The sequence below is a fragment of the Zonotrichia leucophrys genome, chromosome 2, assembly GCF_028769735.1.
Source record: "Zonotrichia leucophrys gambelii isolate GWCS_2022_RI chromosome 2, RI_Zleu_2.0, whole genome shotgun sequence".
In the NCBI taxonomy this organism is placed as follows: Eukaryota; Metazoa; Chordata; class Aves; order Passeriformes; family Passerellidae; genus Zonotrichia; species Zonotrichia leucophrys.
This window is the reverse complement of record NC_088171.1, coordinates 104630671-104652969: the sequence shown is the minus strand read 5'-3', so window position 1 is coordinate 104652969 and position 22299 is coordinate 104630671. Positions and strand designations below refer to the sequence as shown.

At 37.8% G+C, this 22299-nt stretch overlaps 1 protein-coding gene across 2 annotated transcripts; it reads right to left on the bottom strand.

Moving 5' to 3' along the window:
* Positions 1-2342: 2342 nt before the first annotated feature.
* METTL4 (methyltransferase 4, N6-adenosine) lies at positions 2343-22296 on the bottom strand. Of its 2 annotated transcripts, none has more exons than XM_064705939.1 (9): positions 22176-22296; positions 20283-20797; positions 19516-19578; positions 15989-16355; positions 13812-13881; positions 11816-11990; positions 11498-11604; positions 10798-10886; positions 2343-4100 (listed from the first exon to the last, which is right to left on the bottom strand). In XM_064705939.1, the coding sequence occupies exons 2-9, from the start codon at positions 20709-20711 to the stop codon at positions 3958-3960; spliced, it is 1443 nt and encodes a 480-aa protein (XP_064562009.1). In that variant the 5' UTR covers positions 20712-20797; positions 22176-22296; the 3' UTR covers positions 2343-3957. The 2 variants fall into 2 exon arrangements, with proteins under 2 accessions (XP_064562009.1, XP_064562007.1); XM_064705937.1 differs by having other exon boundaries at positions 2343-4103; positions 22176-22295.
* Between the last annotated feature and the right edge of the window lie 3 nt (positions 22297-22299).

Here is a 22299-nt window from a genome sequence, read left to right as displayed (position 1 = left end):
CCTAGCAATCATTATTCCAAAAACATATCTTACTGGTATAATTCTTTTTACTTCACAGAAGTTTAAAAATACAAGTAAAGGTCATATGCTAATTTGACATTTCAAAATCACACTCAAACCTGAAGATTCATAAAAGTTTGATTATGACACTTGATGTACTCCACGTATAGAAAAAGCTTAAAATTACTTCTTTTTGTAATGCAACTGAGTTTTTTTGCAATAACACATAATGTTAAAAGGCTTTAAATAGTAGAGAATACCTAGCCAAAGAAACTTTTACCATTGTCCTGCTAAAACAACAACAGATGTACCAAACAACATACTTTCTGAAAATTCTTCAGTAATCACAGTTGTCACTTGTTGTCACAAGAAGAATTTAGAGCTTAAAAAACCCTTTTAATTTGTTAATGTTGTAAGTAAAATACACACTCCACCAATTTTTTATTTGAATGTGTGATGCAAGAATACTAAAGAAAATCCCATTTAAAATGGGGGAAACAACCTTACAATTTCTTAGGAACACTGAAGATGTGCATAATACCTAGGCTGATACTTATTAAATACACCTTTAATATCTCATTACCATCCTGTATTCCTCCATCCTTATCTTCTCCCTTTTTCTTTCATTTCTTACCAACTTTGTAAACTCTTCAGAGCAAGTTTGCGTTTTTATACAGGGCTTGACACAACATAGAGCATTGTACGCTCTGAGCAATTGACATATATAACATAAAAGGAAACCAGATCTTAAATTGTCCTGTTATATTACCTGGTTTCACTTATCACTGATATGCAGATTCTGCCTCAGAAGAATCTTTTGACAGACACTGAACAATCTGATGGCTGGTTAGGAACAGCTGGGGTCTTGGAGAGCTACAAAAGTGTAAGGGGCTATTTAAATTATGAATTCAGCATAACAGGTAAATAATTATGTTTAAAAGATGACCCTATCACCTCAAACTATCAACTGCTAATACCACCATGGGATTTCCAAGTTAGCAAGTTTTCTCCTCCAAATTTTCTCCTCCTGAGAAAATGCAATGGTTTCAGGATGGCTGCAGATGTGGAACATCACTTCTGTCATATTCACAAGGTTTTATTCATGGCCAGAGCAGTGGAAAAGCAGCAAACAGGTGTCCAAGGCATAATTTTGTAACTATTTAGGACAGGATCAGATATGACAAGTTCCAATCTTAAACTTTTGACTTAATCTGAGAAGCTTAGAACCTGCCTGCACAAGTCCTCTACATACAAGCCATACTTAGGAGGCTGGATTCCCAGGTGCTGGAAGTTCACCTGTTTAGTGGTGAACACAGTGATGGCAGGTTAACAGCTGGGCTTGATCTTAGAGGTCTTTTCCAATCTTAATTATTCTAGGATTCTAGAAAGCCACTGTTTGCAAAGGGACTCCACAGAAAAGACAAATCAATTCTTAAAGAGCCTAAAGAAGGTTATTCCCTTAGAAGGGTTCTGCTGCTTAGCTCGAAGGAGAAAGGTGGCTTCTTGATCCCTAATATTGTTCATCTATCTTTTAGTTGGAATTAAAAAGATAATCTGGAATTGTTCATAGCAGCGGATGTGGAACAGACAACATTGTCATTTCTTGTGCTGTTTTGTAGAGTACAAGGGGTAAACAAGATAAGTGCAGCAGTTATCATTTATTACATGCTTAAGTCCCATACATCATTTACTACTGGATGAGAGCATCTTGGGAGGGCAGGGGAATTCTGACTGGGAAAGCAGAAGCTCCAGGTAGGAATGTCTTCTAAAACTAAAAGCAAATAAAGAATCGCCTATCCCTTGTAGCTGTAGGTAAGATTGCTTACATATTTGTAGGGGGATAGAACATAAGTAAATAAAGGTAGTGTAGAAAGTAATCTTACCCCCTAAAGAGTTGCAGCTGAGCCAATTATTAGAGATTGGGAACAGGCCTGATGTTAACAGGCCACAGCTGTAGCCAATAAGCAGAGTGTTATAAAAGAGTGGCTTGGTTGGCTGAGGGGAACTGGAGTTAGTTGGCTGCTGTGGGGACAAGGAAGAGTCAGTGCCTAGAGGGGCTATCTACAAGGAACATCAAAGAGCTATGAAACTCCAGCAATATGGAGCCCTTGCAGTGTAATGACAACACATACTGACACTTTAAAAGGCAGACTAAATAAAAACATGCAGCAAGAAACATTTCCCTGGGAAACTACTTCCACTGTTACATTATCTACTTATTTTGAGTATATGTTTAACTGTGGGGGGAGGGGAAAAAAGCATTTTCTTTGTTTTATTAACTCCACTGCTCCAATAGGCAAAACACGGAACTGAATAGTAATATAGAAACTGGAAATAAGACACAAGTTTTCATTTTCATCTTTATTACAAAATTATCAAAAAATACTCTGCTAACATTTTGAAGTTAAATTTAAATAAATCTTCACAGCGCACCAGGCTACCAAAAGGGAAATGAAGGTAAAGAAGTTAGGCAATGTATTTTGTTCTCCATTACAAACAGTCAGAACTCAGGAACCTGCCATCAGGAAAATCAATTTGTCCAGCACCTCTGCCTCAACTGCTATAAATGAGTAAGTGGCAGAGGCCTCATTACATTTTCTTTATATTTTTCAAAGTAAATTTAAGAACAACAAATGATACACAAAGTGTACAATTCTTTAATATTTTTTTAAAGGGATCATTTTTTTGTTAGCTGAAAAATACAGCTCACAAGCATGGCTTTATAATGTTCCAGAACATAAGGAAAGAGTCTTTTAAAAAATACATACAATCTGTTAAAACTTCAGAATTTTTAAGATGTTGAGGCTGATCATTTACAATGTCATCAAAAAATTAACACCATATACACAAAGACAGAATTATCAACTGTTTTAAAAGTAACATTTTATATAGAATATGGGCAGTCAAGAATTCATATGCCAGTAAATATAAGCACTGTTCCTTTTATTTTCTCTAAGGTAGACAGAGCAGGAAGATACACTGCCTTCATAACTATATTAGTTCAAAATCTATTGTTTTGCAAAAAAAAACTTTAAGAAAACATGCATCATTCAGAATTGTTTACTTCCATTGACTCTTGAAAAACAATACAATTCTTTATTATAATTCTTTAAAAATAGCACAAGCTACAGTACAGCAGCAGCAATGTGCTATCAGCTCAGATTTGATAGCTGCAGTGAAAATACTTTAAAATATCATTCTTTTCTTGAGGTTTGAAAAAGAACAGGGATGAACTTACACTCTAACATTGTTGGCAGATGAAAAATTATTGTTTTAACCCACCATATTAACCTGATGGGTTAATATGATTATTCTTCAAAAACCACAAGCCTATAGAACCACAAAATGCTTATTCTCTAGGGTCATGTTAAACATTGACCAAGAAGGAAAACTGCAGAGTAACTAGCCCAATTATGCCAACTTTTTACCAGTTCACTGGATGGTCAAATGTGATTTTGGGGTGGCTGACCACCAGGAACCACCAAAGAAACCCCTGGTACAGAAGAACGTGTATGCAAAGGGAAGGGAGCCTGTGTTAATGATTTTGGGGAAATTAATATCATCAATGTCAATGAATATGTATGTAAAATACAGAATATAAACAGGAGCTTTCTCTGTAATCAGCATACAAATATTTCAGAGAAGATACTCCCTCATGCACCTGACCGAATAAAGAATGCCTGCTTCTCAAAGCTGCACTGCTGTTAAGGGGTTTTATCTTCACTGGTTTTTGGTAACAAAAGTATCTAAATATGTTCAGATCATCAAAATAAGGGACCACCTTGCACAGAGGGGAGATAGCATTAAACAGATATATTGTCACTTAAAGAATTCTAACTAAAATGCAATTGGTTTTAATTCTGTTACCTTTAGGTGCACTGTCAATAATAAGGCTAAGTTCAAGAGGCCCCTGGGATGATGTGGAATTTCAGAAGGTATAGATGTTTAAGACCCAGTTCAGTTTTCATTCTCCAGAAGAGTGAAATAATCAATGTGCTGAAACTTCAAGACCTCATTTCCCCAGCTGGTCCAACCAGGCTGTAGATTGCGAGCAAACAACTCCAAGCATTCCACATCTGGCTTGATAAACTCTGCCAGAACTGCTGTGCAAGAGAAAAAAAAAGACAACAATGACAATGGTACAAATAACAATAGTAAAAAAGTAAAACCTCCCCTGTGATGCTGGCAGAATAAAAAAATGAATGTTTCATTAAAAAAGGGAGAGACAGCAAATTAATTTCAGAGGTTTCATCAAACAGCTGGACTATTTATAGTGAGAAAGTAATCTTAAATAAATGCCCTTGAGATTCTGAAAAATACTGTCAAGGCCTTCAATAGCCTTGATTTATTGGTTTTCATTTAGAGAAAGGGAAGGAGGATTTATTTCAGCCTCTACATAAATGATTTCTGAATTTTTTAGTAATATCAACCAAACACCTCCTAAAGCCTCACTTAGCTCCAATAACATGGGGGCAATACTTATATATATAAATCAATACATAAACCCTTTCCTTAATTAGGAGCACACTTTCTTTTCCTCTGTACCTTAAAGGGGATAAAAGTATTTTTGTAATGACAACGGTTAAAAGTAATACCAGTTAAATAAGTATAGCATTAAAAGGGCTATAAAAATGTAGGAACTATTTTTTTCCCCAATATCAACCTGGCACCTGAAGAGATATTTCTCTAACTGTTAGTGCTATTCATTAACATAAATCTCATATTTCTTTTATAGTTAGGGATTTTTGCTGCCTAAATCCAAATATAAAGACATCTGTCATTAACATCAACTGTGTCACTGATCACTGGTATTCTGGAGATAGAAAAAGATCTTGCATTTTGCTTGAAAAGTATTATTGTAAAAAGTTTGTTGTTAAATGTGTTACTTGTCATATAGAACCATTTAGTCTGTGGCTGGTTTGAGGAACTCCTTAACTATGTTTCATGAAATGGCTACAAAAACATGAGAAAAGCAAAGGGTTAAGGAGCCCCCAACACAGAGAAGGCAGAAAGACTGAAAAACTTATCTATACTAAAAACTGCATGTTAAGTTTTGTGTTTTGCTGCTGAAGATAAAAGAAGAAAAAGTATGGAAACATGACCCTTTCCAAAGAATACTTTGGTCATTTTTAGATCAGATCTGCTAGTGATTTCTGCATATCTGTCACTTAAAAATACAGCTCATAAGGCCAACATTTTGCTGCTTCACTCAGCCTCTTCAGATATGATCACTGCATAAAGCAAAAACACATCCAGTCAACATACACCGAAGTATGAGAGGAAATTTTTTGGTGCAATCCAAGTACTGACTTTTTGCATCAAGTTTGCCAGTCACAGATGCCCTATGTGAGACCCCAGCTGGTCAGGCCATGGATTGCTCCTGTTGCAGAAAGATGAGCACCTGCTTCACTTTCTAGTGTTAGCCAACCCAAGGTGCATTTCCTACCTACGTGATCACTTCTTCCAAAGCTCCACTGTATTAAAAACTTTTCTGTAAATATTGTTAATGGGTGTTTCCAGGCTTTTTTGTATTTTGGCATGGTGTAAAAATCTATTCGCCTTCTCCCAATCTTTAACAAATGTCACATGAATGTCTCAGATGGGCTATCATCAAGGCAGCTTTTAATCTAAAAAATACTGCTACCAGAAGGAATCTTATTCCAAAAACCTGCTTCTTTTAGAGGCAAGATAAAATGTTTAAACAAATCTAGCATTTACAGAGAAGAGTCTGGGAAGTTTAGAGGAAAATGTACATTCTGACAGAAAACTCACACACTGTTTGGTGTCGTGGGTGTTCATCTAATTAGACACCACTTATGAGTAGTTGCTTAATATCATTTTGCAAACACATCATAATAAAAAAGTGGTAAATTTTATTGTTCTTTTCACAGCTCCATTAAGATAAGAATTTCTTGGGCATAATTTGCTGACAATTTGATCAGAGGGCCAAAGCACCTCCCCTAGGAGGACAAGCTGAGAGTTGGGGTTGTTCATCCTGAAGATGAGAAGGCTTCAGGGAGACCTGATTGTGGATTTTCAATGCTTAAATAGGGCCTATAAGAAAGAAGGCAACAAGCTTATTTTAGCAGGGCCTGCAGCAATACGACAGGGGATAAAGGTTTTAAATGAAAATAGGATCAATTCAGACTAGATATAAGGAAACAATTGTTTACAATGAGGGTGCTGAAACACTGAACAGATTGCTCAGAGAGGTGGTAGATCTTAAAATTCATAAGTTAAAAATAATCTTCATAGCATTGGGTTCAGTAATCCAAAGCAGTTTCAGAAGTCACCAAAAACTTTCATGCCTAAAAGAACAAATTTGAAAAGCACACATCAACCAATCTCAAAGACTGGCTCACCAGAAAGCAAAAAAGGGGTAGCCAAGAAACCAATCAGTTCAACAGAAGCAGGAAAAGTGTGCCAGTCTTTCTATCAATTTGGTTCTAGAATTTAAAAAGGAAGTCGCAGGAATCTCCCTCTCTCCTTCTGGCAGAGACAACATCTTTTTAAACTTCGAGGGCTTTTTAAAAAAACCAGACACATTACATATAATTTGAGATCACATTATAGTATGATTCTTCATTGCTAGGTTGTAGGCATTTACATAATCACATCAGGCAGTAACTTGCACTGCAACGAAATTACCATATCAAAAGAGCTGAATTTTGCTGGCTTAAAATCTCATTACATTGGTTTCCTTCAAATAGGAAAAATCAGTGTTCAAGTCCCAAATTATGTCTTCTTTGTTAGACCTTTGTATCACCAGTAGACTATCTTAACACACATGGATCTGATCTGCAGCCCTCAAGCAAACCCTTGGGGTTTTTCCTCTGAAAACAGCTTAGAGGAGTTCCATCAGTAGAAAAATTAAGTATTGAGTTTTTCTACCACAGGAATAGATTGAAAAACAAAACCCAGAACACAATTACTTCTATCCACTTACAGATACCACTGACAGGAAACAGGTTAAATAGATTATAAACAGCCTGTTTGTCCTGGGGTGACGTTATGATGCTTGTATATCCCCATTCATCTGTTCTGTGCCTTTAAGACCAGCACTGAAGAGTGGAAGTTTTGTTTGGGTTTCTCTTATCAGGGACAGAGAGGAAAGCGGTACATAAGACTGTTTTTTCACTTCCAGCTTCAGCTTGCTGCTTTTGCTTGCTCTCTTTTTCTGCTCTTGCTTCTGCTCTGCTTTCTGCCTCTGCTTATTAGCTAGTTCTAGCTAAACAGTCCACATTCCTTCCTGGACTGTTTCTCCTCTCCTGTTCCTGTGACCATCTCGAACCTGCTCCGGACTGGGACCCGGGAACACCGAAGGTTCGGCTGCAGCAGCTGCCCCAGCGCCGGAGGGACTGAGAACAGAGCAACCACCCCCGAAAGAGACTTTCTGATTTTGCCATCTTTCTCAGAGCGGTGTCATCGGGTATTGTTCATTTTGTGTGCTGGGGGGTGCGGGGCCAGTCAAATAAACAGGTTCTTTCCACCTCTCTCCGAGGAATTTTTTCCCGAACCGGTTGGGGGGAGGGGCCGTGTGGGTTTCGCTTTCTGGAGGGGCCCTCCTTCGCAGATTCTTTAACAAATTTGCCCTAAACCAGCACACTGTTCTTTATCATTTGCAGGTGTCACAAACACCAAGACAGCAGCTCAGGTACTTGAGCACCTAATGCCCTAGGACACGTGAAGCGAGCACAAAGGCAGCTGGCAGACACAACAGCTCCAGAAAACCCATTTCATTCCAAAGCACAATCCAGTGGCCAGGCAGGAGACTTGACACACCTGCACATTCCTAATCCCAGACACATATTGAAGATGCATGCTCAGAAAATTGTTTAAATGAGCTAAAGAATTATCTTTGAAACAAGCAACATTTTTTGAACTTCCACTGCCTAAAAAGCAAGTTCTGCATTGATAAATTGGATATATAAAGTGAAAATAAGCGTCTGCTTTTTCACTGCCTGATCAGTGAGCCATGCAAAGCACAAAGCACAAGTTATTTCAGTTTAAAATAACCCTTCAAAAGAGTTTGCGACATAGAGGTCCTTATTGCCCAATTTGTCTAAACCCTGGACCAGAAAATGATCTGAAATCCAGCTCAAAGATGGCATTACAGCACTCCGTCTTTCCTGAACTTCAAGTTAAATCTAGATGCTGATGCAACAATCAATTAGTCTTACAGCAAGGGCTCACAAGGCCTATAAGGAAACAAAAGGCATTTACTTCTTTTAGTTCCAAGCAAACCTTTATAACATGGCCTAATAAACCATCATTGCTACAGGAGGAGGGACCTCCCATGACTCCTCATTGCACAGTTCTGCTGAATATATGCAAATTGGTTAGAACATAGCCAAGAATTAATTCCACTGCTTTTAGGCAAACTCCTACACAACAGCATTATTTTCTGACAATAAATGCATATACTTAAAAACTGGAAGAGCAATGGCTATAACAAGAACAATCTATAATACAGGAAAAGGAAAAAAGGTGATGTGAAGTTATGTAGAACTTCATACATATCTGTAACAGAGTATCTTTTGTGCTCTCTAAGAGCACCATTGAATTGAATTAGGAAGAAAACCTGCTGTTATTTGAATCAAAACCTGGAGTAATAAAATTTGATTTTAACACATTTGCATAAAGCAGCTTAAGTACATTTACAATGACATATTAGAGCTCTAAGCATTGAACACAGCACATGCATCACCAAAACCCCTACAGTTGCAATTTCATGGTTAAATGCACTGTAGGAACACAAACATCTCTTTTTGATGGCTTACTTTAATTTACATCTTTCTTTTCCCCCAGAGAGATAAACTCTTATAATCAGTCATTAAGTGGCTACATATGTACCAACATACAACCTTTATTGTTGTAATAAGAAACAAAGTGCCAGACAGCATCAGTAAATACTAATATTTTTGGCTTTGTTACTACTAAAACAAAGCATAAAGAATGTGTCTGACTCATCAAGTGTCCTTCTCCCCCCTTGCCAAATCCCTGCTTCTGTTCAAATTTCTTCTGAACCCCTCTAGGATGTAGCTCAGCTGCTCTCTACTGGCTGCTTGAGATTATTGCCTGGTCGTGAAAGCAACACCTTGTACAGCACAAAAGTTAAAGCATCAGCAATCAGCTTTTGCTTTACTGTCTACCTTTTCATTACATAACCATATTCTGCATAGACCTGCCAAAAAACCTGTAGGATATACGTGGATTTTCACAAAAACTTTTTAAACTATTCATATTGCTCCAAGCAAGTTCATTTTTTCAAAGAGAAATACAAATGCTGCCCAATGTTATCAAATCCCATTACTCAACTGAAGACTCAAGGAATACACCCAAAAATTAGGAAGGACAGTTTCCTTCAAATTCCACTCAGGGTTATAATTTATAACGTATTCTCCAATATGGTTTCTAGATCTGCCCTACAAAATAATTGCTCCGAGGACCATTGTTGCACTAAAATTTTCCATAATACATCCAAACTGCTGGTTTGCACCCTTGGATGCCTCACAAGTCTCCTGTTTGTGTCCAAGTTTGCTGATAAATATTGGCTTGCTAAAGAGACCCTAGTGACAGCCTCATAAATAACCACCCCACTGTTCATTAGCTTAAATCAACACATATACACCCTGCTGTAGCCCTAATTCTTGGAGATGTGGCTTCAGGATGGCACAAAGATCCTTCTAGAACTGCCCTTCTGTTTCTTCCATTTTTAGCTAACCAAAGTATGTCCTTTCTACTAGTTTTTTAACAGGTGTGTGTGTATGTATACATATATATATATGGTAATTTAATAAATGCAAGCCCCCAAACACAGATGCTAGAACATCCCTGGAGATACAACAATTGCTCAGATCAAAAGTAGTTCTACCCCTTGGGAAGAGAAAAAGGAAAGCATATCAGTGAAGCAAAGTGTGACACCTCTCCTCTCCAAGAGCATTAAACATTTCTTCTACTTGCCTTTCTGATGTGAATACAAAACACCTGGAATATTTGCAGACTCATTGCGAGCTTCCCCCTTGGCGGAGGATTAAATCGATTTTGGGTGAGATTTTAAATATATTTCTTACCACAGCCTCGGAAAGTTCTAAGGTGCTGTAATGATGAAAGAAGTACCACTTCCTATTGACTAAATTAGTCAAAGTGCTCCAGAACAATTCTTTGTACCAACTCTAAAAAGTTTAATTTATACCCACACTAACTGGCTGGCTGGAATTACTGCATCAATTTCAGTGAGCGAAACACAACTTCAGTGAGCGAAATACAACTCCTCAGAAACAAGCAAGGCATACCTTATTTTTTGCCTCTTGTTAGCAGTCTTAAAATAGTTAAGTTTTTGGATTTAAAGGCATAATTGCACTGTAGGCATATAATCAATTCATGCAGATATGTAAACATTTATTTCAGGATGACATAATAGAGGTTTCTGCTTTCCTGTTTTATGTACTCCCAAAGTTCTCTCCCACACAAGGTACTTTAGGTCATTTGTCACGACTTCATATATGAAGTATCTGTAAAACTGTTTCTGCAGCATTTAAAAGATAAATTTTGAAAAAAGCAATATTTTTTCTACGTCTACCCAAAATGTTCACACAGTACTACTTGAAGTTCTGCTTTTCACATTAATTTTCTCTCAGGATGAGGTGCTTCAGAACACTTTAAGAGGAACCACAAGTTCTGTTGAGTAAAATTGCTTGACAGATGGGAAATTAAGGCATTTCTAGGTACATCCCATAATGAGGCATCCAAGATCACTGTGCTACAGAAACATTAGGCATAAAAACCAAAACATACCAGCAAGAGGAGGTTTATGTGAATGCAGACTGCAGGGTATGCTGACAATTAACTGATGCTCTGGAATTGGAAGAACACCTTCAGATTTCCTGTCATATAAATCAGAAAAGAAAAGAAATGTGAGAATGAATGAATGAATGTTACCCAATGTGATGCTACAGCTCTTGCAGAGTTATTTCAGATGGGAGATAACACACAGAATGTTCATTCACAAACTTCAAAGTCCAAGGGAAATTAAATGTTGCTCAGACATAATACATAAAACAACTTATGAAACAAATTATGAAATCATTGAGGCTTTGGACAAAACATGGTTTACAATAGCCATGCAAAGCCACTGAGAACAAACAATGCAGTCTTTTATGTCAGAATGTATGGAACAACAGCAGCATCCCCAAAATGGCATCAGCCTGTGCCAAGGGCTCGTGGTCCAAGAGAACCTGTCAGCAAAGGAAGCCCTGTCCACAAGGCTTTTGTCCAAGAGTTTCCCAAGAGAGCAGATGCAGGAACACACAGGGGTTCCCTTCTTTAGTCTCACTAAGGCACTCCCTTACTCCAAAGCTAATAAGGCTATCTTTAGGTTCACAATCAGCCAAGAGATTTTGGGACATTATATTGCATTATGAGTTAGTGATACATACAAAGGGAATCCTAGCAGCTGAAAAAAAAAAAGACATTTACCATAAATATCCTGACATACCTTAAGGCTTCCTTTACATCTGCCTGAACTCTCCCCAATATGAGAACTTCATAGGGTTTTTTGTGCAAAGAATCCAAAGGCAACACAAATTCTCCAGCTGTAGTAATCTGACACAAAAGAGTTAAAAATATACAGCAGAAAATTTTAATATCCCATATTTTCCCAAGACCTTTTCCTTTAAAAAAAGAAGGATATTGATGATATCACAGCTTTCAAATACCAAAGTAAATGGTAGTAAATAGACAAATGAGAAGAACACAAAGTGTCATAGTGCAAGTCTTCTCAGTCTCCAAGAAAGCAACAAAATAAAGAACTTACTTTTACCCAGTGCCACTCAGCAAGTGTTTTCACTGACCAGTGAGGATAAAGTTCATCCTTAACAAAACGTAAGTGCTTCTGTCTGTTAGTCACCCACATGACTACAAGACAATTTGGAGCAGCTAGTGCTGGTACAGGAATCTGCTTGATTTGCCATGAAGACAAGTAGCTGTACCTATGCCAATAAAGTAAGAAAGCAAATTAGCATATACCAACCATAAAACTTTCAAAGCAAAACAAATGGATAAAAAAATTACACAGACCACTCACTTCAAGAATCATCTCCTGACAATCTAAGTCATAAAAATAGTTCAAGACTGACACCCAGTGGACAATTCCGAGAGATTTGATATAAAATCATTAGTGTATGAACATAAGTTTTGCTGAGCAGAACCTTGAACTATGTACTTTCACTATGCCTTGAAATAAAGCACTATTAGTTGTGACTCTTAAGTTTAGGAGCCCATGTTTCTTTTCATTTAAGAACTATCAGATGTAACTCAATATTCTCATCCTTGTGCCAGAACAAAGCTATTTAGTGAACAGCTTCTTAGGCAATGTAATGCTATTCATTTCTCATAATAAACTCTCTTCTGAATGAAAATGACAAGTGAGTCACACTAATTTGAATGGCAACAGAACAGGTCATTAGAGATAACAACTTCTCCAATTATTTTCACAAGTTGTTCATTTTTTTTAATTATCAGCCATGGTGGAAGTTTTCTAGGTTATTCAAAACCATTCTGCACTTTTCTGAACTAACTGAATGCTACATTGGTGAATCCAGGATGCTTTCCAGATCCTGTCCTGTTCTACCATTTTTTTTTCATGATGCAATTCTACACTATCAATAAACTGCAGCTCGTGGAACCTACACACTGCAGCACCAAAAATATTGGCACACTGCCTAATGAAAATTGGCAGCCACCATGTGGGTAGCCAGGACCCTACACAATGCTACAGTGAGAAACAGCAAACAAGGATAAAATCCAAATACCTCCTGGACTGTCTAGAGGAGAAAGTATTCACCTAGATGAGAAATGCTTCACAATGATTAGCTGCCAACAAGATAATTATGAGCAGTGATGGCTCCTCCATTTTTTGCCTTTATTTCATAAGGGAGAAAGGATCTTGGTGACTAACTTATGCTCATAACTACAATTATTCTCTGAGTACCTTATATACTCAAGAAAGACACTTCTGAATGAGAAATGTCTCATTTGAATGAGAGTTTAGAGAGGTTTCTGAAGGGCTTTCAAAGGACAGCCTACACATCCGTCCCTACATCTTCAAATGTTATGTCTTCATAACAAGATCAAAAGCCACGGCAAACTTTATTCTAGAAAGTTGTAAGACCATATTTCCTGTCCACCCTTCTTTCAAAGAGATACAATTCCATGGTAATAAGAGGACTCCACTAGCATAAACATGATGTTACTCAGCAGTGGAGGAAGCCCATAAAAAATTAAGTTAATAACTTCATAAACTACAGTACTCAGAGCTCCTATTGCACTAGAAGATTTCACTGCTGCATTATCATGTTTTTCTAAACATTAGACTCAAGCTTAAGTTACACCTCAAATTAAATAAAAACGCACTCCAACTTCCTAGCAAGATTTCAGTCCTGGAAATACTTACATATTTATCTAGCTTTATGTCCACTGAAGAAACCTTATTAATTACAAACTAATATGTGCATGATCTGGGCTGTACAGAACAGCTGAATCCATACTTTCTTTGTAAAGAGCTAACATTCTCTCACCAGCTAGATAATTCAAGATCTACTCTTGCAAATATCTTGTATGCCAAGTATCCAACACATTTCAGTGAAATACCTAAGGCAGTCCATAGATTTGAAGGTAAGCATGTGTGAAAATATTTACAAGTTTGAGCTACAGTCTCACAGTGGTCCTGGATTGGATCAATATATTAAAATGTTAATTACCCTTTGTAATCTACGATGACAAAGTTTGGTTGATTTTACTAAAAAACATACCTGTTACTCCTTTTAACAGACTTGTTCTCCCATGGTGGATCAATCACAATTACATCATATTTTTTCTTGTCTGGCAAGTGAAATTAAAAAAAAAAAAAGAAAAATCAGTAAAGTAGCTTTAAAAAAATATCTATGAGTTAAAACAGATATATAGCAAAACTGCAAATTTCTTCTGTTCTTTTCAAATAAGAAGTTAAAAGACTTTTGACATGCTTGTGTTAATTCAGATAATCATATCCATAAAATTCAGTATTTTTTGGCTGATTACCTAAGGAAAAGACTTTTATGTGGTCTGTGTCAGATCCCTCTAAGAAAGTTTGAGTATCTTTAGGACTTTCAGGGAAAGAAAGGATAGCAGAGTGCAAGTCTCAAAAGTAAAATTTTTTCAAAGTTTCCCAACAGAAGTTATGCAATAAGGCACCCAGCTGAGTGAAAAGCTACAGCCCTGAATGCAAGATTCCTGTCCTGTTTGATCTTTTATCAGGCCAACAGAGACATGCAGAGCTTCAAGCCAGCTCTAGAAAACTGTTTTGCACTACTGGAGGTAAAGAGAGACAGATAGTGTATGAAATGAGAATCAATGAAGAGTAAAAGAACCGATAGAGTTTTCATGGGAGAAGCTGAGTTTACTTTAGCTGGAGGATAAAAGATACAGAACACATGCACAAAAAAACAGAACTCCCCAATTTTAATTCTCCAGAGAACATCTTTGTTCTTTCATTTAGTCTGACAGCAAGAACAACAGCTTAGTATTTGATGTTCATGAAATGTGATTACTACACATTATTCATTTAACACTGGAGGTGTTATCCTCACAGTGGACTGACCAGCAAGAATTACTTCTATTTTGGCAGGTGAAAGGGAAGATGAAAAATAACAATTAAAATGGACAGCAGATTTACTCAGGAAAAAAGTCTACAGTCAGGGCATTATGTTAACATTCACTGTTGCTTATTTCAAAAGCATTTGCTCAGATTTCTTGGACTGCTCTGTAACTCTTTGGAGAATCTTATATGCTCCACTGTGGAGAGTGGTAGCAGAATGATAATAATCTTCTTTCTTTCCTACAGATGAAAACAGCTTCCTAGCTAGATTTTGGACTTCAAATGCAAAATTATTATTTAGATAGTAAGATTCTACTTCCTGATTATCTTCTCAATAAAAAACAAAATTAAAAAATCATAGCATCTAAATTACATATGCTTCCTCTCTTCTCATGTGCAATTAAAAAAAATCTAAAATTACTGATTAGAGGGAAGAGCAGTAATGCCCAGCTCTTGCTCACAGGCAACATCTTTCCTGTAAGACTGTCTGGTAAATCCTAGCTATGACTGATAGTGACAAAAATAATAGTAATAATAATGAAGGTCAATTTGAAAGCTACTGGAATGGCACTGAAGACTTATGCATGCTGTCAGCTTAGGGCTGGGGATAGTGCCTTGGATAGCTTTTGATCTACTTTTACAGAGAACTTGATTATTCCAAAATCCCCTCATTTCCCTGTCGCTGATTTTTACATAAGCCAATACCCTCAGCTGTGAAACACAGAAGCTGAAAAGACAAGTCATGCTTGCTACTGGTGGTCTTGCCTTCCAGCTGGGTGCAACAGCCTCTCAAACTGTTACCCTCCCTGGGGGATACTGGGTTTTGTTCCACGACCTGTTTATTCCAATCTAAAAAGACCCTGCCACTGAACAGGATGAGTCTGTAAGTGAACATTAGCTTTATGGTGCACTATCTCATCCCCCCGCCATGGACTAATCTAGCTAAAAATCAAGACAGCAGCATCACCACTTCAGCAGCAGCATGGACCTACCTATGCTAAAGGCTTATCCTGTGGGACAGGGACCCAGCAGCACAGCTAGTCTCAATTCAACGTTTCCATGCCTTCTAAGCTGATAGCTGCTCAGAACACGCTCACAAACTGCTGCATTTTGGCTGAGACTTTTAAAGGAGCCTCCTGGAGACAAATAATCCCCTCATAACATGATTTCCTAGCCAACCTTCAACATTCCTTTGAAAGTCCTTACCTATTTGCACAAAGTTAGAAATATCACCTTGAAAGCCTGCAGCAGCATTTGCTATGAGCGTAATGCTATAGCTAAAATCTGTTCATTGAGTCATCTTGACATTAACTGCCCTTCTTGGGCAGGAGAAAACCACCTAAAGATACTTACAGTTCAGCAGGGGCTGTAAACATGAAATATCAGATAAGAGGAAACTGCTTCTTGGTGGCACCAAGTATTTCTGCCCCATTAACACAATAATCTTTGCACAGTTTGAGCTGTTTTCCACAACATACGAAAGCAGGTCCTGCTCTGCACTGGAGGTTTCCTCCTCTAGCACACATACAGCTTGATGGTCACTTTCAATAACAGCTGGAAACTGCTTTGCCATTTCACATAGTTCAGCCAACCCACAGACAATGTGCTGAGGAACATTATTCTTCCTGCAACTGAGTTTTGCAGTCATACGGTGAAGAAAACCACTTTTGAGTCCCTCTTGGACTAAATCCAAAGTCCCTTCCCAAATGAGCTTCCTGACCTGTATGGTGACAAAAAAAAAAAAAAAAAAAAAAAAAGGAAAAAAGAAAAGATCTTTCAAGTGTCTGTTTGACCAGGGAATACAACTGAAATCAAAACATTTTCAATCTGCAGGCAGGGAAAAGGATCCTTGCCAATTACTGAGATCATTGGCTCAAAAAGCTACAAAGGTTTTATAATAAGGCGTCTTGGTCTAACCCCAGCTGGCAACCAAGTACCACACAGCCATTTGCTTACACCACATGCCTCCCAGTCCCTGGTGGGGAGAAGAATCCAAGGAAAAAAAGCAAACCTCATGGGCTACTGTAAGATCAGTTTAAAAACTGAAAATAAAAAATTATTATCATTACTTTTATTATTGAAAAGTGGGAGTGAGACAGAAGTAATGCCCAAAAGACACAACTGATGCACAGTAAGAACACCTACTGACTGATGTCCAGCCCATCCCTAAGTAGCAAATCCATGGCTCCTGGCCAACTCCTATTGTTTATATAGTGAGCATGATATCCTATATCCTATGGAATATCCCTCTGGCCAGTTCGGGGCACCTGTCCTGGCTGTGTTCCCTCCCAGCTTCCTTTGTGCACCTGCTCATTGGCAGAGCACAGGAAACTGAAAACTCCTTGACTCAGGGTAAGCACGGCTTAACACGCTAATGTTTCAATTGTTGCAGTCAACATTACCCTCATGCTAAACCCAAAATGAGAATATTTGATGTTTTCCGATCTATCCTGACCAGGCTGGAAAGGACAAAGCAGCTGCACCTGCGTGCAGACATCTGGGCAACAGATCTAGCTTTAGCATTCAATATGTTAACTCTGGGGCTTTTTACAAGTCTTAGGTTTATTTTTCATTTGCAGCACTCCCAACTCCATCAACTGTGCATTAGCTGTCCAGCTACCAAGCAGAAAACTAACTCTATCCCAGCCAAAACCAGGACACCACACTGTTGTTGGTTTTCATGTTTTGGTAAAGTTACAATATTTAGAATGCTGGAGAAAGAAAGAGCAATAAACTACTGAATAAAACATTTCAGACAACAGATGTGGAATATCATTGTTTCAACCAAACACAAATTTCAAAGCAATTATCTGAAGTTTAATTTAAAATTCTAATTTAATTTCAAGTTACTGTGCCCATGAACATCTTTTTAATTAAAATGTATACTGGGATCTAAAAATCAGTCATTTTCCACATTTCAATTCACTTCATAAAACAACAGTTTATGCATTTTACAGTCATACAGAAGTACCATCAGTAAATCAAATTAAAGTATCAGAACTCAATTTTTGCAACTTTTCTAAGTGGCAAACATCTCAAATAGCCTGTTAGTCAGTCCAGGATGACACAAGTCTTGGATGTATTTACACTGTCATTCACCTACTGGGGAGTCAGCACCTCCGTTTCACAAAATTTAGAGACCCATTTTATTCCACATGATGGAGCCTTTATGAGTTTTGATTGTCAGTGAGGTGGGTTTATCCATTTGTCCATTGTCAGTTACAGGGGCTTTATTAAAGCCCCTGTAAAAAGCCATTATACTGTGGTTTCAAAAGCTTCTGATTACAGAATCTTCAAGATTACAAGAGGGCTTTACAAAATGCACTTTATTACAATTCCCAGATTAGTGGAAGAGGAAGAAAAAGATTTTTTTTTATAATTTAATAACGCCACCTCTAGATATCAGACAGTACAGAGTTATAAATTTTTAGTACCTAGGTTTGTGATAAAAAAGCTCATATTGCTTCAACAGAATTAATAAACATGTCTTCAGAAATTATACCTTCTTACATGCATGTGTTAATTTACAGATGGACAAAGTCTTGAATATGAAGCAATCAAAGCAGGAGATTTAACAAATGGCTGCTGAAGGAGTTTAGCATATTTTGTACTGTTCCCTATATTGACACTGACTGAAATTCATACATGGATTCAACAGCTGAAATTCATAGATTCACTTGCAAAAACAAAAAATTGCGGTTGTTTGGATTTATTTTTGATGAGTCTACAGATATAAATAAGCGTCAAAATAATCTGCCTTAACTTGCAGAGGTATAACCTTTAATAACACAAGTTTAGTAAAAACCCAATACTTTCTAATCTGTGAATGATACAAGAGGCTAACTGGAGTCACTGATTTTTCCGAACTCTGTATTTTCCACATATTCACCAAATATCACCAAAGTTACACATACCTCCAAGGCATCAAACTTCTTTTTTTAATTTCTTTCCTTATTTCTATTGTTGAATGATTTTTTAGCCTTTGTGTTTTCATAATCATGTTGATGCTGAACTTCAAAGTTTTCTCCTTTAAGGTGATTCTGCACATGCACAGCTTATTCAAAAACATAATCACAGGACCTCTACACTGTATCAGCAAGTTTACACACACACATGTTTACTACAAGACTGTTGCTATATAAAAGAAAAAAGCATAGTCATCTAAATGTAGTTCAGGCAGAACAGATTTAAGCAAAAAGCCAATATGATTAAACTTTTGTCAAAGGAAAGAAAGCAAGTGTAGTTCCTAGTTCAGGTTCACATTACTATTTGGGAAAGCAGTAAGAATACATCAAACATTACCTACAGATTGCATTTCTACAATTCACTACTATGTTTCAGTGTAATTCAGTTGTATCTTTGCCAGTACACAACTGACATAAGCATACAGACTTGAATTCAAATTCATTCATAATGTTTTAGTAGGACAATATAAAATGTCAGAGAAAGATGATTTTTTTTTTCAATTGCAGAATAAGATATTTTGAAGCACATTTGGTCACAAAGTGTTGAGTAACTCCAGCACAGTGTCCTGAAACACTGAAAGCTTATCTTCAGAACAGGTTACGATGCCAATTTCAAATCAGCCAATTCCTAACCTTCAACTCATCACAACACAATGTTCAGTTGTCTATAACAGTCCAAGTTACTTTATGAATGCAGCTTCCAGGTCTTTCTAATGTCTCAGATGCAAGTTCACATGTATCCACATAGAAGATCCATGCTGTAAGCACAAATTCAAATGAGGACTGGAGAGATTGACCTTCCTTTCCCTTTCCTTCTTTTCACCAGTGGAACAAGCTACAAAACCAGAATTTGTTTGCAACCATGCCCTTCACTCAGCACACGCCCAAAGTCAGGTAGCAGGTACTTCAACTTACCTTTGAATGGTATTCCAAAGCATCCAGTTCACCTTGGTTGAACACACATTTCCTTTTACGTTTCTGCAGAATTAGCAAAAACCAACAACAAAATCCATATCATTCCACAGTGAAATAAAAGGGGAAAACACATCAAACATACCTGAATTACAAATGAACTCTAAAAGCAGAAGGAAGTTTCCTGTTTTTCTATCACAAGTCAAATAAGCAAAAAAGATCTGAAAATACCTAACCTGCTGCACGCTTTCACAAGGTACATAGGCTTAAAACTGTTTTAAATTATTCATGGCACTAGAATCTGAAGGCACCTAGTGCACAGTTTGTGCTCATGCCTCCTTCGGGCCCATACTAAAAGTTTCAGCTGCCAAGGGCAGTTTACCAATTAGAGAAAAAAATTAACTATGTCTTCATGATTACATTTACTGGCTTAGACAAGTGACTCTTATTTTCTTTTATCCATATGGAATAGTACTAAACAACACTGAAAGTAAATTCATACTGTCCTTCCCAATTTGATAATCTGCACAATCTCAACAGACTGTGTACCTGACTGTGTACCTGACCACAACCAGTGTCAGGAGATTTCAGGAGCAATCCACTGCTTATGAGACACAGAATGCACATTACTGACATGAGGGACACAGGAATATTCTCAAAAGTTCCCACTCTTCTACACTACCTAAAAAGACTCAGGTATGCAAAACCATATTAGTAGTATATTATTTATCAAGGGATTACTGTAATTTACTGTGTTACAGATAACATACCTTCCTAGCAGTGGCAAGAGAATCTCCAGTGTCACTCTTTGCTCCTTCTTGGTATTCCTCTCTGTTGCTGTTGGCCTTTATTTCTGTCAGACTCACCTCAGGGCATCCCTGACACAGCTGCTCCTCAGGAGCTGCAGCTATATAGGGCTTAGAAATATCAAAGAACTCCTCCCGAAACACGTATCTCATTTTTGCTCTTTTACCTTCTGTTTCTACAGCATTTCCAGGACAGTAAGAAGGACCATTGCTTGATGAAGGGGTGGCAGCAAAAGTAGAAATACTGTGACAGTCTTCAGTAGATGTGGCAGAAGTATTGGGAGTGACACCACCAGGGTGTGCAAAGGAGTCACAGACCTCATAGCCACACTGGTTGATGAAAGAGAGATGATCCACAAGCCATCCCACTGCCAGACGATGTACCACGGACATCGTAAGTCCCCTTTTCAGGATGAAAAATCAGCTCCCTGAAACCATGGCCTTCATCAACCATTTGCTCTTCCTGGAGCAACCTCCTCCTGTGGGAATTTTTATAAGAATTCACTTTACAGAATTATCACTGTTTAATAAATTAGCACCTACCTTCTGACAGACATTTCCATGCCCACACAGGGCACACTGTTGAAACTCCTGACTTCATCTGCTTTCCCCATTATGTTCATCCCTATACCACTACTATTTTTATAGCAGCTAAATTTTACACAACTTTTTTATACTTTTATACGGTATGCACTTACTCTTTTTAACAAGTCAGAAAACAGCCCTATGACCCACCAATTAAGTCTAACACTATATGGTATGTGTGTATATCTACACACTGCATATACACCACATATACATGCATTTACACTACATGTCTTTACTATATATGTTACACACACGCTATGTAGACTACATATATACTATTTATATGCACATGCTATATATACACACATATGCTATATATATATTCACACATGTGAAAAATGCCAATCACTTGCTTTTAAAATTTTAAATGTTTAATAGTAATAAAAATGGTTATAAAAATAGCAATATAATTAGAGTAATAATTATTTGGACAATTTAGATTAGGACAATATGAGACAATAGAAACAAAGAGTTACGGATGTCCAGGTACCTCTTTCTGGGCAGCATAAGCCCGAAAAAGGACAGCCATTAATGAAGGATTAACCCCTAAAAACAATAACCTGTTGCATATTCATACACCTCATACATGATGAATAAATTCCATTTGAACACAGGATTCTGTCTGGTCATCGTCAACTTCTTCCTCTCAACCCTAACTGGCATCTTCATGGCTGAGTGAGGAGGGAAGAAGTTAGAGAATTTATTGCTCTCTTATCAGGAGAAACTTTCTCTGAAAGATTTAGGTGTCCTGTGGCTGCTATCTCGCTGCAAGTCCTTTCTTTAAAAAAAAATCTTACATAGCATAGTTTCTATTTTAACATTTTGTTATAACCTAAAACTACATTTAACACACTACTTAAGCAAATTAATACGGCATCACTTTCTAACATAACACATATAATATTCATTTTAATATTTGCGAAAAGCCAATCATAAAATATGCATTTTTCACACACATAAGCACACACATATATGCACATATACACACTATAGTTATATATACGTGCATACACCGTATCTACACACACACACAAATATACATATATATACATATAGAGACATAGATCACTATGACAGCACCCGGGAGCAGTAACACAGGCACAAGGGCAGGGGCAGCCGCGGCCCCAGCGCTGCTGAGGCCGGGCGCCGACTCCCATCCCCGCGGGCACACAGGGACCGAGAGCTCGGGCTCTTCCCTAGGAAAACTCTCGGCGGCCAGAGAAAAACCCGGGGCTCGCCGTGGCCCGGCAGCGCCTGGCAGACACTCACCGCGGGCACATCCACGTCGCCGTACAGCCATGGCCCTTCCCCGAGCCTTTCCGGGGGTGGAGCCTCCTCCTCTCTGTTTCCCCCGCTCCTCCTCCGCTCCGTTTCCCCCGCCCCTGGTCCCCGC